The sequence below is a fragment of the Atractosteus spatula genome, chromosome 4 (assembly GCF_055471065.1).
Source record: "Atractosteus spatula isolate fAtrSpa1 chromosome 4, fAtrSpa1.hap1, whole genome shotgun sequence".
Lineage (NCBI taxonomy): Eukaryota > Metazoa > Chordata > Actinopteri > Semionotiformes > Lepisosteidae > Atractosteus > Atractosteus spatula.
The window spans coordinates 69,326,990-69,343,636 of NC_142709.1; the positions used below are offsets into that span (position 1 = coordinate 69,326,990).

The 16,647-nt window shown below is 39.2% G+C and overlaps 1 protein-coding gene across 1 annotated transcript in view; it reads left to right on the plus strand.

Moving 5' to 3' along the window:
• The window catches only part of veph1 (ventricular zone expressed PH domain-containing 1), a 61,685-nt gene extending 46,054 nt beyond the window's left edge, over window positions 1-15,631 (plus strand). Inside the window, exons 12-14 of the mRNA XM_088913868.1 lie at window positions 2,993-3,110; window positions 10,809-10,945; window positions 12,939-15,631. Of these exons, the coding sequence (XP_088769994.1) occupies window positions 2,993-3,110; window positions 10,809-10,945; window positions 12,939-13,175 (492 nt within the window). The 3' untranslated portion in view covers window positions 13,176-15,631. The remainder of the gene's footprint in view (window positions 1-2,992; window positions 3,111-10,808; window positions 10,946-12,938) is intronic.
• Window positions 15,632-16,647: the final 1,016 nt, after the last annotated feature.

Genomic DNA, 16,647 nt, shown 5'->3' on the forward strand with positions numbered 1-16,647 from the left:
TCCAGCACAGAGCTGGATCTATGAAGTGACATTCAATTGGTGCTACTTCTGTTCCCATTTACAGAGGAATGAGCAAGGGCCCTTATTTGAGAAGTTACAGGCATATGAACACAGGGTTAATCTTTCCCCACTTAAGCCCCCTGAGTTTCGTGTTTGCCAGTAAACCTGGAAAGAATTACGAATCTCTAAATCTCTGATGATTTTAACGGGGCAGGATAAAAATTTCACCAAATGATTTATTTGAAACGAGGCTGCTTCTTTTCTGACAGATGTTACTAATTTAGCCTGTGCAATTCAAATTCTCGTTTTTCAGAGAGAATAAGCACATATACTTTCTGTGAACTACTGTACATTCCTCTCATAGATTCTCTACTTGCAGTTTGTGTCAAAATCATTTCAGAAGTCTTATCGACTCTTCTTATTTTATTTCTGAATAATGTGAATGGCATGTTTCAGGGAGTTATCGTGCTCTCTCAAAGGCAGGTACTAAATCCAAAGTGAGTAAGATATATAGCATTAATTAGATTTCATGGCCTCAAAGGGCCTCAAAATGCATTTCCCCAAAAGTCAATTTATGTCTAACAAGGAATTAATTATAATGTGTTATTTGTCAGCTTTAAAATAACTTAATACTTCATACCAGACTGTAGATTCTACAAAATAATGAAAAATGCTCTCGTCTCTTTGTGAGGCTATCTACTCAAATAATGTTCAGAAAAACAATTGCTCATGATTGGCCTGTTTGCTTTACTGCTCTTCTGTGAAAACACAGTTCCTGGTAATGTGTCTCAGAGTGCATACAAATTCTTCATTCACTTCTCGAGTCCCTTGGCAGAAAATTCCAAGGGGCTCCTCTGGCAGATGCAATGTTGTACCTGTTTTGTACTTACTTTCTCATGTTTGTTATCAAAAAAAGTGAGAACACATACAGTACAGTATTAGAGGAGATCCTTGGGAAAGTGTTGCAGGATTAGAATGGTATTGAGTCCTGAATCCTCAAGTACACATAGCATGTTTGGAATGATATACCATGACATTGTAGATAATACTTGATAGTGCTGTTGAGGCCTGAGAAGGTGCATAACACTATTGATCTTTGAGTTGCAGAACATGAATCGCCGCAGTACGAGCTGCTTAGTCCCTGCATCCTGTGCCCACAGCACATCTGTTTTTAGGGTTTGTAATAATTAGGCTTTGTAGAAAGCCATCAGACTGACGTTACAGATCACACTAGCCAGAAAGAACAATTGTTTATAAACAAACAGTGTAAATCTGCCCTATTCATGCTGTGTAATAAGATTTGATTCCTAATGCTTTCTATGTGTATTTCACAAAGGTGTTTAGTATTAATTAGTTTTTAATTTTGAGAGCATTATCCTAAAGGCTTTAAACACTTCTGACTTAATTAGGTGCCCTTTTAATACCACTGACTTTTATTCAACTTACTTCTAATATCACTGGTATTTTCAGCAAACATTACAGTAAAAAAACAGTCAAATGTATTCTCGTCAACATTCTTAAAAACAGCTAGCATGTCATTCCATTAGAAGTATAAACTTTACATCAAAAATATGACATTGTGAGAGTGGTATTTGTGTGAAGCGATGTTTGACAATGCGAGAATGGTATTTTTGTGAAGCAGTTTTTTTGTCGGAACCTGGAACAGAGGACCTCATTAGTAGAGAATGGACACGGACTTGTGGAAGTTTATGAATGAGCGCTGTTGAGATTACAGTTCAATACTGGTCTCATCAAGCTCAGTGAAGAACGCCGACACGTGCCTGGAGGAAACGCCAGGAAACAAAACGTTTCCAGATGCTGCAGGGTGTTAGTCCTGTGACATTATCACACTTTCTTCATCGAGGAATGGAAAGTGGTTAAAGGAACGACAGTGTGCTTCATGGGGCTTTGCTGGTAAAAAATTATTCTTTTGTGTACTTTGCCCTTTGAGATTTCTAAAACAGAAGTGTGTACCTTAAAAGAATGTGGATTGAATGAAAATATACAAAGCAGTGCATGTGTTTGTGTCGTTTGACTGGAGTAAGATAAAAAAAGGTACAGCAGGGTGAGCTCTTATAAGGGTAGCAACAGTCGTGGTGAAACAAACAAGAAAATGAATTCGATTCTACTGTTTATTTCTAGGAGCTAGAAATCTGTCATTAAGCAGGAGAGGCCTGTTGTAAAGTGGGGTTTATTTCTCATTTGGCTCACAGGCTCTTCATGCATTGTACTGAGGGAGATATAGTATTCACAAATGATGTATCTGCATTGCAAAACAAGGGCACTCTTTCATAGGACCATAATAAGCTACGTGCACAGTAACAACCCCTTTCCTCTGTATTTAGCAATTCTTACAGAAAAAGAAACTTGCTACAGATGTTGATATCGGTATGTTAGAAAATAAGATAGCCCCTGTCACGCATTCTCATGTTATCCCAGCTTAAAAAAAATATCACTTATCCCTTAAGAAACTGCACTCGATTTCAGAATGTGCATGACTGATTTTCACAATCAGAGATCATATGGGACGATTCAGAGGTCAGATGGACAAGTAGTATAAAATGAAATGTCACATCTTGCATTCTTCGCTTATTTACTTAACCCCAGTGTTCATGCGCCTATTAGCATTCCAAAGCGCAGTTTCTAATGATTTGGGCTCCGGGGCGTGACTTTTGAACCGAGGCGATGTACACTAACCAAGATGTGTTGGGAGCGAACTTCTGAAAGGAAAGACAGTTACACGTTTAGAAGCCTTTAGAAAACCGTGCCTGGGCATGTTGAAAAAGCCCACAAGTGACATAGGGTAGTGAAACCAATAAGGTACATAACTGAGTAATGACATTTAATTCTTTCTAGTGTTCCTGATCTTCTTGTTCTCTATTGCAAATGTCATAAATGGAGCAATACTGACCTACTTCCCATGCTGTTTCCCACTGGAAAAACTGGGAAATGGCAGAGGACTCACAGCCCCTTCTGTGCTCTTTCTGTGCAGGACCTGGAAGCCCTGCACACGCGTTTGGAAGAGGCGCGTTTTTATGACTTGTTTGGCTACAGTGAGGAAACGGGAGGCTGGCTGTGTTTCATGTGCAACAATCCCGAAAAGGCAACAGGTATTTTTCTTTAGAAATGAACCTTCATTGGCACATTGCTGTACTCGGACTGTTTTGCTGGTAATAATGCACAAAGTACAGGACCTAGTCAGTAGCAACCTGCTGGCCTCTCATGGCATCATGTACGTGAGCTTTATATGAGGATTATGTAAGTGAGTAAGTGAGGAAAGCCTTTTAATTTTCAAGTTAAACTGCTTCTCTAGACCGAAAAAAAACATACAACCAGTGGTTTTTGTAACTGGTATGCCAGTGCTTTAATATATCATACAAGACGCAGACGTACCATCACAAGGTGGACATGTTTGGTAGCAGGGTTTTTCTCACCCACTATACTGTAGGTAAATATCCTATAGCTGATTTATTATGATCATGAAAACATGCAAATCTTTATTGAAAACGCGCATATCTGCCTACAAGTTATGTGAAGCCCTTCATTTAGGGAGTTGTAGACTATGTCTCAAGTCGAAATGGGCTCCTACCGATATTAATCATATGGATGTGGTTATTGGAGAAGTGTGGTTGAACGTGAAACATAATTCAAGACACCTTCCAAAATGAATGCATTATGTAGGGTTTTCTGTTTATTGTTGCCAACCCCCCTGGAGTCTGAGACTCCAAGCACAGCATGTTTGCTAGTTTGGAGAACATTAAAGACAAAATCAGCTTATTTATACATTTGCATCCTGCATTTAACACCTGGGGCCTGGAATGCATTGAAACTGCAGGTCAGTTCGTAAGGCAGTTTGATATTCAAAGCATTCCAGCTGTTGGAGTTTGGCTGCAACCAGGCCACAAATTTTTCATATAAAAGTTGAAGAAATGCATTTCAGGGTACATTTCATTATGGACATCCTGCTGTAAACCAGGATCCCCTGAAACGTGTTCCCTGTAAATGGATCCAGGTGTCGGTTCCTTCTCAGAGTCCCCTTCACAGTTCCCTGCGGTGGATCTGCTAGGAGGATTGTCATGTGGGTTTTGTGAGGAAGCTGCCAGTCCAGGACTGTCTGATAGCCCAGGATGCTGTACACTATGAGGGGCAGACTCATTCCATAGGCCTCTTCTTGTCAAACCTTCATCCCCTTGTGGGGTTACAGCAGCTGTAGCTGATCCGTTTGGCATGACCACGGTGTCCAACCACAGCTCATCGTAGATGAAGACGATCACAGAGCCACATCCATGTCTGCAGGTGCCTGGGCTGAGCTGGTCTCCAGTGCTTAGATTTCTCTCAAGCTCACATCTTTCCAGTTGCGTGTCGGCACTGTCGCCTTCCTGTCAGCGAATCCCTTCTGTCCCTTTACAGTTGCCAGTGGGATTCCTGAGAAAACAAAGTTAAGCACACAGCAATGCTAGTGGAAGATTGCTCACATGTGAATCATGTACAGTACGTTAGAAAGCAGCGAGAGGGCGAAAACAGTGAGCGTCTGCGTTTTACACATTGGACAAAATTAGGATTCTCTTTTTACAAACTTTAAACAGATTTAATTTACCATGAAATTACCATGGAATGGAAATGATATCAGAAACAGCATTACGAGCTGAAGCCGTTACAGTCAATAACAAACAACTTGAAAAAAAAGGTTTGTATTGTGTCAGTTTATACAAGTGCATTTGCATCTGTTGCCTTTTCTTTTCTTGGAAAGCTCAGCTGTTTATGTAAATGTGTGTCTCCTCAAGAGAGGAGAGGCATGCGCTGGTTGTAAATGGAATGCATTGTTTTCTGGTATTTCTACATCAGCACAGGGGGGTTCACATTATTCTTGGTCTCAGAGGACAGTTCTTTTCTTAAAAAGTGGACCGATTTGGAAAGAGACATATCTTCTGGTCAATTAAACTTGAGCAATTTGGATCTCAAGCTGACAGAGCTGCTCTTTTGTATGTAAGGAACAAACACAAAGGTTGCAGAGGGTTACTATGGGTCAGCCAATGCAACAACAGTAGTGTCACATGCTACTGCTTTCACTCCATTCTTGTTTCTGAGCTGTTGTTTGTCTTTTGTGCTTTAAGAGACATGTCTAATTAGGTGTGTGTGTACAAGAACTGGGGTGGCCCACTACGAAATTAGTCAATAGGCCTAATTCCCAATAGGCCATTTACCTAAATTGGTTTACTGGATAAACGGCTAGTTTTCTTTTCAAAATATTCATAAATGACAAGAAAGTGCACTCCATCGGCCAAGAAGTGATTTTAAAAATACTTACTGTAAATTAATGCAAAACTTTGATCAGTTCATTTGTCCAGAATCTTCTTGCAAACATATTTTTAGAATGCACATGCCGCATAAATAATTATTATCCAATAATAATTGGACAATGGTCCTGGTTAGTTTGGAAGCATACGGCGGAGTTATTGCTGGGTCTGCATTTTTCACCTGTCTTTTCTGCAGTGGAGGTTGATAATCTGTCTTCTTAGCATGGGGACTGGTGAACACTGGAGCTAAACGAACATGACCAGGTGATCTCTGTTCTTGTATTTTTATTTGTAGGCAATTGAACACAACCCCACAACTGGCGCTTCTGAATTAATTCTGAATCTCGTATCATATTGTATCGAAAACTAGCATGCAAATGTCTTCTGAAACACAACTATAATTAGCAAACAAATATAACATGAAAATCTGCAGCTGATAATTGAAGATCAAGCAAGCTGCAGTTCACACCCTCTTTCACTAAAGGTAAAAATAAAGAAGTCAAAGATCAGGAATAAAAGTGTAGTACTTGTGCTGCATACACAATGGCACAAAACAGGCTAGCTGTCTCACATTTTATTACATGATACTGGCGTGTACACTCGTGCAGAAAAAGCCAATTGTCTAGGATTAGTAAAAGACAGTGTCCAGCACTGTGCACATTGAAGAAGTCAATGGCAGACCAGTCTACAAATCACAGGAGACTGGCCATGTAATACATGGGACTTGATAGACGTTCAAATATTGAGCTAACTAATCAATAATGAACTCAGACTGACACCATTGACAAAGCCTTCCATGTACGCAGCCTTCATCAGTAACCTTTTCTCGGATTATGTTGTAATGAAACAGCATTGATTGAAAACCAGGAACTGGAAAAATGTGTGCTACAGGAAATTATTGTGCCTTTTTCATAATGTCTTTGTTTGCGAAGCACTAAATTCCTTTTAAATATACAACCTGCATTGTAAGATAAAAATCTAGAAGCTCTTTTTTCTTTGTTGTTAATAAGATCAGACAGGAATTTGGCAGCAGGTTTGGGACAGACGTCTTGAGTCTTGAAGTCTCTGGTAGCCCCCTGGAAGGACAGTTGGCTTTCATTGCATGTCAAACAAAGTTACTCCATAAAGCTGTTCAGGATCCCACTTGAAAGCTGTAAAGACCCAGCTAGCAAAGCCAAAACGGAAATTCTGAAACAAAGGAACTACAGTTCTATAGTTTTAAAAGTTCTCGGGTGGCTAGCAGTTCCTTAATGAACAGGGACATTCTGCAAGTGTTTAGGTACAAATATCAGACGTGTGTCTGTAAACATTCTTGCTCTTTCAATAAAAACACCAACACGCTAAATTAAAAAGTCCTGAGTCTCATATATACAATAAATGAAACGTTAACAACTTAGATTTAACTGTTTTTAGTAGCCTTGTCTATTAAATGAATGTCATTCATATGTGTTTTTCACTGACATCACCTGTGTTTAGGCTTTATGGTTGTGGGTTGTAGTGTAACAGCTGCTGGCTCTCTACTTAAAAGTATTAAATAAAATGTGTTAACAGCGCTGGGCAAGTGCTTTCCTCGTAGAGTTCTGTTTAAATTCCTACATCTCTGACTCATTTGTTGATTCTTCCTGCATCCACTGTTATTCCAAACCTTGGTTGAATGAAAACCTTTTAAAAATGATTTATGTGTTTGTGTAGGATGTTTACTCACTTTGCATTTTATATAGTTGGTAGTTGAGAGGTTGCAAAATGCTAACTATAGATGTTTCAGTTAAGAGTAATGAATAAATTTCCACTGCAGAGTTCACCCTAAATTATAAATGTTTGAACAGAACTGTTTTTTCTCCTTTTTATATTATGTATGTTGACATTCAAAGATAATTAACCAGCACACTATTTATATGTTTTTTAAAGTATTACACTAATATTTAATGTATTATTTATAAACTGGAATAATTCTTGAATAAATACAATAACACTTAAGCTTAAGGGTCATGAATGCCATTTACAAATGTTTTGGAAGCTGATTAAAGTACTAACAATGACATTATGTGATGATAACCAAGCCCTGCTGCAGATGAACTGTATGTAACAAACCACTTTATAAGTGAATTATATTGTATTATAAACGTCATGACATTTGCCAAACTGCTTTATACCATAAAGCTTCAGTGGGTAGCCAGTTGAGAGCTGCAGGGTGATATGGCTGCTGGCATAGTATAAACATATTGTATTAAATATCAAATTTTGCAAGTTCTAAACTGAAGTATGACTAAAAATACTTTCTGCCAAGATCATGAAGCTAATTGTTGGCAAATAATTAATATTATTAATTGATGAGCTTTGTGTATATACTCATTAATTATTGAGCTTCGTGTACAGTATATACTCTGTACATTGAGAGATCAGAACTTTCGCCCTTATTATCTCTGAAAGAATATTGTAATGTGGGCAATAAACACGCAGAAGAGTGGTAAAGGAAGTGCTCTTTTATTAGTCAAGATGGCATAATTTTGTTATCCTTAAAAGGACTGCTCTCACTAGCCAGCAAGAAGTAAGCCACTGCTATACAGAGTGAAGGTGGGGGTCCCGGCTAACAGAGGGGACCACAGATAGTTAACTATGTCCCTGATAGTTCCCCATCAATCCCAGATTGCCCTTTTCGGGAAAAATCTGTACAGATTCAACCACCTTTCAGTTTTGTATGTGTAGCGATGTGCCGTTGCTGAATGAAATGAGCTCAGGCTGTGGTGGCAGTGTTGTCTCCTTGATCTCATCAGGTCTCAGGAGGAAGGCAGAGCCAGGTTAGTGCTGTTAATGGGAGACTTAAGGAGAAATCCAGGTTTCTGCTGCAGTCCTTGTTGGTGACACTCTGGCCTTCCTATAATCCCACTTGAACTCTATTCCTGGAGCAATTTCTCATTTCATTACATAATCTGCTGTGTATAATCCACCGTGGGGCTGCTGGTACAGAATGGGTGCCGGGTGTCACCCAGGTAAGGGCAGCACTACAGCTGTGGATGGAGAGTGTGCCCTCCTAAGTGTACAACACTTTTAGGATAGAAAATGCTGAAGAATGTAAGGAATGCAAGAAATGTAGGCTTCAATTGTTTTTTTGGGGGGTTGGGCAGTACTCATTTAGTTGAATCAAATTTCTGTACCTTGGGGCAGCTGTCTATGTGTGAAGAAATCATGCCAAGTGATGCAGATTCCATATGAAAAACCAAAAGCATTATGACTTTAAAAAGAATGTGTATTGTAAATACAGTATGTAGGGTTTTTTTCCAGAAGAACATTACAGAAGTACATTACGTCCAGCTCCCAGTCCTTTTTAGCGCATCAGAGACAGCTGACAACCCATAAGGCAACAGAATGCCTACACTGGGCATGGCTGTTTTTCAAAGCTTAAGGGAGATTTGATGATTTTGGTCAAGGAACAGTTCTGTAATTAGGTTGGACTAATCTTAAAAGATTGTATGAGTTTATTGACATATAGTACATCACTTTTGCATAGAATGTATTCTCATTGTCTCCTTCCAAGAAAACAAATATGACTGTAACCAGGATGTTATTGTAAGAAAGAACAAAGACTGTTGTGTTTTTTATCCTTTAAGTTATTTTAGACTCCACTGAAACTTACATTTGCTTCCAATTACTTTTATCTGGACTGTCTCCACAGTTTTCTTGGCTATTCCATATTATTAATTTTGGACACATCAAAGCCCAAGGAATCCAGAGAAGGATTTTCTGAATACCCCACCATGACTGTCAGCTCCATTAGCTGGCTTGAGTTTTTGACATCTGGCATCAAAGTTTTAATGATAATGCTGAGTCACCTATCCCACTGTTTCCCTAATGCTATTATGGTATAAGACTAGAAAACATTTCTACATTTGTGTAGGCAGACTACAGATGTAATAACAGTAACAACATATGTATGGACATAAAAGAAACACACGGTAGTTTCTAATAGTTTTTCTATTAAGGGATTTCACTACATCATGTTTATTCTTGACTACATCTCTTATATACCAGACACATTGTTTTTGTTATTGTATGGGTGATAATTACCCTTGTCCTTCCTGAACTTGAAATATGATCTTCATTGATCTTAATTCTATTTGTGTGGCTCTGTTTTTCTCCATTCGTAGTCTCATCTCATGATTTAAATTGAATTAAAATGACCTAAACAAAAGTTCATGAACAAAAGTTCTAAATGCATAATTAACAACCTATTAAGCTATTAACACAGAATAACACACTTACACAGTGAAACATCTGTAAGTGTACATGTCTAGTAATTTATCATTAGCAGAGATCAGTTACATCGAGGTTAAAGATACCATGTTAACAGCCTGTTAATCTATTCCAGATTGCAAAGGATTTGTACTCTGGAGAACCTAATGTAAAATATTACCAAAGTATAATTGGTTTAAAAGACTTGACTTTGTCCATGAAACCCTACTACTTGTGACACACAAATATAAGCAGGACAGATTGAGTTGAAGGTGATGTTTTCTTAAAGTATTACAATCATCCCTGGCTTCATTCCAAATGATTTTCAATGCTGTTATTGTCAGTGCAGTGGAATTTCTTTCCAGGGAAGGACAACCAACTCTCTAGAGTCTATGTGATTTCTCTAGCTTCACAGTTTCTCAGCAGTGATGGGCTGTGTCTTATACCAAAAATACCCTTAGACTTATGAGCCTAGATCCCAACAGTTGGAACTCATACAGTAGTTCAGCCAGAGCAAATCCTAAAGAGAAAGGGAGTAAAATTACAGTTGGTGAGATGGAAATATCAAATAAAACCCAGGGAGGACAATGCTCTGTTATTCAGAATTTGGAACAAGACCCATGTTCCTGATTTTCTGGCACAACATTAACACTGAAAGTATAAACTGTGCACAGAGTGTGACCCAGACATGATGCTTGTATTTAAATAGACACAGGGGCTCAGTGCCTTTAATCCAAGTTGACATGAGTGTTGCTTCCAAGGACATATACTCCTTTAGGAAGGATATAACATTAGGAAATGAGCTGAAATACAGCCTTTTCTGTTTCGTTGGAGGTCATGGTCATTAAACCTTCTCCATCACTATCCTCCAGAGTGCGGGAGGGTATGCCGTTTGTGGATTTAACTTGTCAGGCAGACTTGAATGGCTGAAATCAAGCACCCCACTGTAGGCGTGTGGTCTTTTTTTTAGCTCCGCTAGCCAGAAAGCTAGATCGTGTAGCAATACCGCAGGACAGGAAAGGGGTTGTGTGAAGCCGTGGAGTGGAGCCCCTAGAAATCTTTAACTTGACTTGCCATGGTAAAAGCAGACTCTCAAAAATATGTCAGCACAAATTAAAGATGGTGCAGAAATAGGAAATAATCCATCAGAAAGCAAGCATAAAAGATCGTTAGGCTGCTGAGGTATTATAAGAGACGAGCCTGCCTGTGAAAATACCACTCCAGTGATTTCTCCCGGCTGAACTGAATGTGCATTAAAGTGGCATCCTGTTGTCTGAGCAGTGGTAAACCAGGATGGGCAGCCTCTCATTGAAGGCAAGTTGAAGGAAAAGCAAGTCCGGTGGAGGTTCATCAAAAGATGGAAAACCCGTTACTTCACTCTGGCGGGAAACCAGCTCCTTTTTCGGAAAGGAAAATCGGTAGGTCTCCATTTCGCCCTCGGTGAACATGCAGTGGTGTGTTTTCTTTCTTTCTTCCTCCTGACTTTTCTTCTTTCTTGTAATCAAGCCATCATGATGACATTACGAAACACAAGCCAGACATTGTGGAGCGCTAGAATATCACTCCAATGTTACTCCAGAGAGTACACAGAAATGACAAAAAGCACAGTTCCAGTAAAAGACCTCCCTGAGGGGACCCCGGCGACGAACTTTCAATTGAACTAATTGAAATCAAAGACATCTTGCGATGCCTTCAATGTTCCTAACATTAATACATCCAACAAACAAGCTTTGTGCGTGATTCTGAGTCAGTGCTCAGCATTAGGTCATGGAAGGCTTGAATAAGGGCCATCTTTGTGCTGACAAAAATCTTTCACTGAGAGCAGAGGGTCCGGAACAAGATTACCCTCCTCGGGCTCTCTTGTCGGTGTGCCAGCCTGCGAAGATCTGAATGGCAATCTGAACATGACTCACTCCCACTTGACCATTAGGCAAAAGGTCATTCATTCTTTTTATACTTCGGATGCAGCACCTGATATTTTTACAGTCGATATGAAATTGCCTTTCAATTTAATTTTAATGATGAAGGCAGACTTTTATTTATACATTTACTGTACATGTCAAGCAACAGAAAGCACCTGAACTGCAAAGGACTGTGTTTTATGGAAGTGTGGAGAGAATGGGCTTGCACACAGAGAGATCTTAGGAATGCAGGGTGTAACATGCATGGGTAACAGAGTTTCCATATTAAGCACACAGCCCTCCAGGGCAGTCAGTCTGCTTCAGGTTTTGCACTGTAAACAACCTTTAACTTTGAGTGGATTTGCAGCTAAACCTGATATCATTCAACAGAAAGGACATTGTGTGGCTGCATTCTTCCCATTTTGAAGGAACATTTACAGAGAAGGAAAGTGGATTAGGAAGTTTACCATCAAAATAAGGCACAAGATACAGTATTTCAATATAAATTCACAGGGGTCTTGGCTACAGAGTGACTGTCATGTCCATATTATCTCCTTTGGAGCCACAGATATTCTAAAGAACATTTAGATTTCTTTGTTGCTGATTCCTCTTGACAATCCATTCTCTGTTGTCTCGTGGTGCATGTGTAAACCATTTGTCATCTGCTAAACAATATTTGGAAGCATAGGGCCCTTTCAAACCTTATCAAATAGCACGCTGATTGCTTTTGATGTAGTTACCCTTTCATCAATCCAAGGCCAATCACAGCTTGAAGGAAATGCCTTGTTCTGTCTTTTGTCATCTCAAAGTTTGTCTCTCTTCCTTCACTCAGAGAGCGTGGCGTTCATGACCAAAGTGCCTTTAAAGATTCCTGGAATGTCTTTCCGCATTCTGTGGTAACCTGGTCAGAAAGTTTTACATTGGTCGCAAAGTTTCCACTAATTCAAAGCAGATTTACCCGGGAAGCAATGTGCCAAAAGTGGCTACAAGAAGTCAAAACGTGGAGAATACATCCCTGCTGGAAACCTTTCAGCTGATGTGATCTCTAGGAAGATTTGCAGCCCATTAACTACTAGTGTTTTGCCAAAAGAGGTTGCCAAAGATCTGGCAACACTTGAATGTCAAAAGGTGTAATGTCGGTGTTTATTATTGACATTTACACACAAGTCCCAAATGGTCAAATTAAAGTTTCAGACTCATTTTAACGTCCATCAACCAAAGCCTTCATACATTATTTTCTGATGCTCATAAAACTCACACATTCTTGTTCCCTAGCTACAGTACCTTTCTGTTCAGCTCTGAAACAGCAGCCACCCATGTAGGTAATTCTTCAGCAGACATTTTCTTCAAATAACTACTATTACACCGAACAACAACTCTGCCTCTAACTGGTGGATGAGTGGATGAAGTTCGTTTAACAAGAATGCAGTTGTAGCATTTCTATGGCACAGCCGTGTAGTCTTCTGTGTGCGACGGACAGCAATGTAACGAATCCAATCCATCTTTTCAGAAAGACGACTTGGACGACAGCCCCATTGAGCTCAGCAAGGTGCAGAGTGTGAAGGCGGTGGCCAAGAAGCGCAGAGACCGCAGTCTTCCCCGGGCCTTCGAGATCTTCACCGACAGCAAGACCTACGTTCTCAAGGCCAAGGACGAGAAGAACGCGGAGGAGTGGCTGCAGTGCATCAGCGTCGCCGTGGCGCAGGCGAAAGAGAGAGAGAACCGAGAATCGATGACGTATCTTTGAGCTAATTCCTGCCTCTCCTTGTAGACACGAGCCAAGGAGCCCTTTGTTTAGCGGTTTTGTTTTTGTAAAAACACCTCAACTCAAAGAGTTACTTAAATGAAAAAAATGGACTCTTGACAGAGTTTTTCAGGCTAATATATAACATATTTTTATCTTTGGTCAAACGTTGATTAGGAAATGCACAGGAACTTAGAATAATACAAACTATGGTTCTGAATAGAAAGACGTCTACTAACAAAGAAGCCTAATTTTCTTTCAGTTCTTTGTCATGTTACACAAAAAAGAATGGTTTAAGTTGTACTTATCATTACATACACTGTTATTTTGTGATTATTAAAAAAACAGTAAATATATTAAATTGCATTTAGGCCTTTGTTAATAGAATTACCTTCCAATGACACATTATGTAATTTTTGAAGGCACAAATGTGTTTAAATGTTTTACAAACATTAATCCCAGTTGTTCAATGACGTTTTTTATGAAAATGACCTATGTTTCTTAATTGTCAGCTATTAGTTTGTGTTGGAAGGGTGAAAACAAATTACACAATCCTTTCCATCTGGAAAATAACACCATAATTTTATCATTCCTTTCATTCATACTGGTAAACAACATTTAAAAAGTTGAGCAGAAAATTGGTTAGATTTATCGGTTTTAAAAAAGTGTTTTTTTATGTGTGTGTTTGTTCATTAAAATCATTGCAGAGCCTTCTTAGCATCCTGATGGTCTTACTGTTTGTTAAGCTGGAGTCAGGAGAAGCTGTTTGCTGCTGTCATTTGGCTGTGTATCACAGCAGAACCTACAGTATATGTTGCTCTTGCTTAAAGTTTTTTTTCCATCCTTAAATGCAGCTCAAGACATTACAATACAGTCTTTCTGTACCATAATGTACTGCTAATGTACAGTACCAATGACTGACAAGGTGCTGGGGATGCCCTGGCACTTTGAATCTTTTCCACATTAAGTACACAGTATCAGGAGCCTGTTTTTCATTCTTTTCAAAGGTTAAATACATTTCACTTATAAGAGGAGAAGAAGGAAGCAGAGCCCAAAGAAAAAGAAAGAAACCAGATTCACACTTATTAACGAATCGGTTCCACACTGAATCTTTCTACTAAACGGAATGAAACCTTGTTCGGGATTGAAGGGATGTTAAAGAATGTCCGCTGGAAAAAAAACAACCCTTTTTTTTCCTTATTGCTCTTCACCATTCGTTCCTGCTGTGCTGATGAGCTTATTCTAATATTGAGTCCACCAAATAACTTCTCATTCCTAAAGTCCTCTTAACAGAGTTCTACAATATATCCATTTGACAGTATTGCAGTTTTTCACAGACCTCTCCCATCCTCATCTCGTCTCCTGTGTATTTATGAGACTTTGGAGTAAGGATCAGGATTATACCCATTGTACCTTTCCTGGGATGAAAATGAGTGCTTAATGTCCGTGCGCAGTAAGTGTGTAATATCGGTTAACTCTTCACTACTCCTGTCAATACTGGAAACATGTGAACAGCTAAACAACGATACAAGTATGTTCAAAAGCAGTTTCGGGTTAGATTTTATAGTGACCAGTATTTCACCTTCTTCATTTCACTCCCCTGACCCCACATGGACAATAAGCATTGAATTTCATCTCAAATGCACAATTTAATGCTAAAATCCAGTGCTCGAGTAATGCTGAATCTACATATTGCAACTTTCAATTTAAGTGCAGTTTAAACATTCTGACCTGTCTCGTTGTATCCTAGTAAGCATTGAGCCACCCTTGCAAGTACGTAAGTGAAGTGGAGTAAAGAATTAAGGTGGCTCATTAGTCAACCTCATCAGACATAACTCAAACTAATGACCTCACACATGCTTGTGCTATAGTGGAAGTTACTCCGTAGTGTTTATGATTTAGTGCCTTTGTTACGCTGACTTGCAGATGAAAACGTTTTTACGTTATTCTACGGGCAATTCAACAATACCTAAATTTGAGCTTACTTAAATGTATACTGATGGGATAAGCATTGTAAAAATCATTGGGAATTACAGTGTTCACTTCATAAACTGTTTAAGCAATGTCATTTGTATTTATAAATATTATAAATGTAATTTGGTTTAGTTTTCTAATATATGCCTGAATATTTAAATTGACATTTGAAAATCTGGACTGGATTTTTCTTAATCTGCAATAGTTTTTTTTGTTTTTAAAATCACATTTAAACTTTTAATGTAGCCACATACAGTAACTAATATTTTATTATTTTGAAATTAGAAAATTAGAAAAATCTTTTTAGCATTCAGAATTGTTTTATTCAAATGCACTTTTTCAAATAATGTCTTTAGATGTTCCAATGGAAAAGCTTTTTTTACTGGAAATGGAAAAATGGAAATTCAATGGGAAATGTTTTTTATGTACTGTATATTGTAGAATGTTTTGCTTTTCTATTACAGTGTCTATATAAAATGTTTGCTGGGTAACTGTTGTTACTTTTTGCTTTTTGCTTTTTTATTCACATGCAACAAAGACTGTTTTAATTTAATTTAATTCTATTTTGGGCCTTATTATAAAATAATCCCCCAGTTCATGTGTGCTGCACTGTACTGTTCTCCAGAAGGTGTTTACAATCACCTTATTTTCTCCTGCTTCGTAAGAGCACAGTGGCTCAGGGAGATTATTAGAGAAATCATAGCTGCGGTCTAAATGAATAATAGATGAGGTGTGACCTTGTTGACAAATTCAAGATCATTGAGTATCACTTGAAGGTGGAATATCACTTGAAGGTGGAAGGTCCTAGCATGATCCCTTCATTCCTGCCAGTACAGGTTGAGAACCGGCAAAGGAAGTATCTCATCTCTCATACTCCAGCTGCTATTTAAGGAAACTGAGCTCCTAGTTCAGTACTTTGGGTGAAAGCAGCCTCACCCCTTGGCCTTTAGGCCTCCTCTGATGTGACAGGAAGCTGACATTGGCGTCTGCTGAACCCATCTCAGCTGGCTGTGTTTGCAGCTGATCCGCCTGGGGAAGGGGGCTGTCAGGACTTCTCCTGGAGCCTTTGAGTACGGTGTCGTCCAGATGGCTTCTTGTGAGGAGTGGGGAAACAGCTCAGATATCCAGCATTTTCTAATTTGGAGACATGGTAGTGCAGTTGTGTGCATTGCTTCCTCGCAGTGTGGGTGCCCTGGGTTCAATTCTGAACATGGGGCACTATCTGCGTGGCGTTTGCATGTTCTCCCCATGTTTGCCTGGGTTTCCTCCTAGAGTGCAAGGCATGCTGGTAGGTTAATTGGCTTCTGGGAAGGTTGGCCCTGGCGTGAGAGATTGTGTTTGTGTCTGTGTGGCCTGCAGTGGACTGGCTTCCCATCCAGGGTGTATCCTGCCCATTGCTTGCCAGGGTATGTGGTGGCTGTATTGAAACCCTGTATTGTGAGAAGCGGTTAGAAAAAGTATGGAGGGATGGTAAATGTGTTGAAGCCATCCTTATAACTCT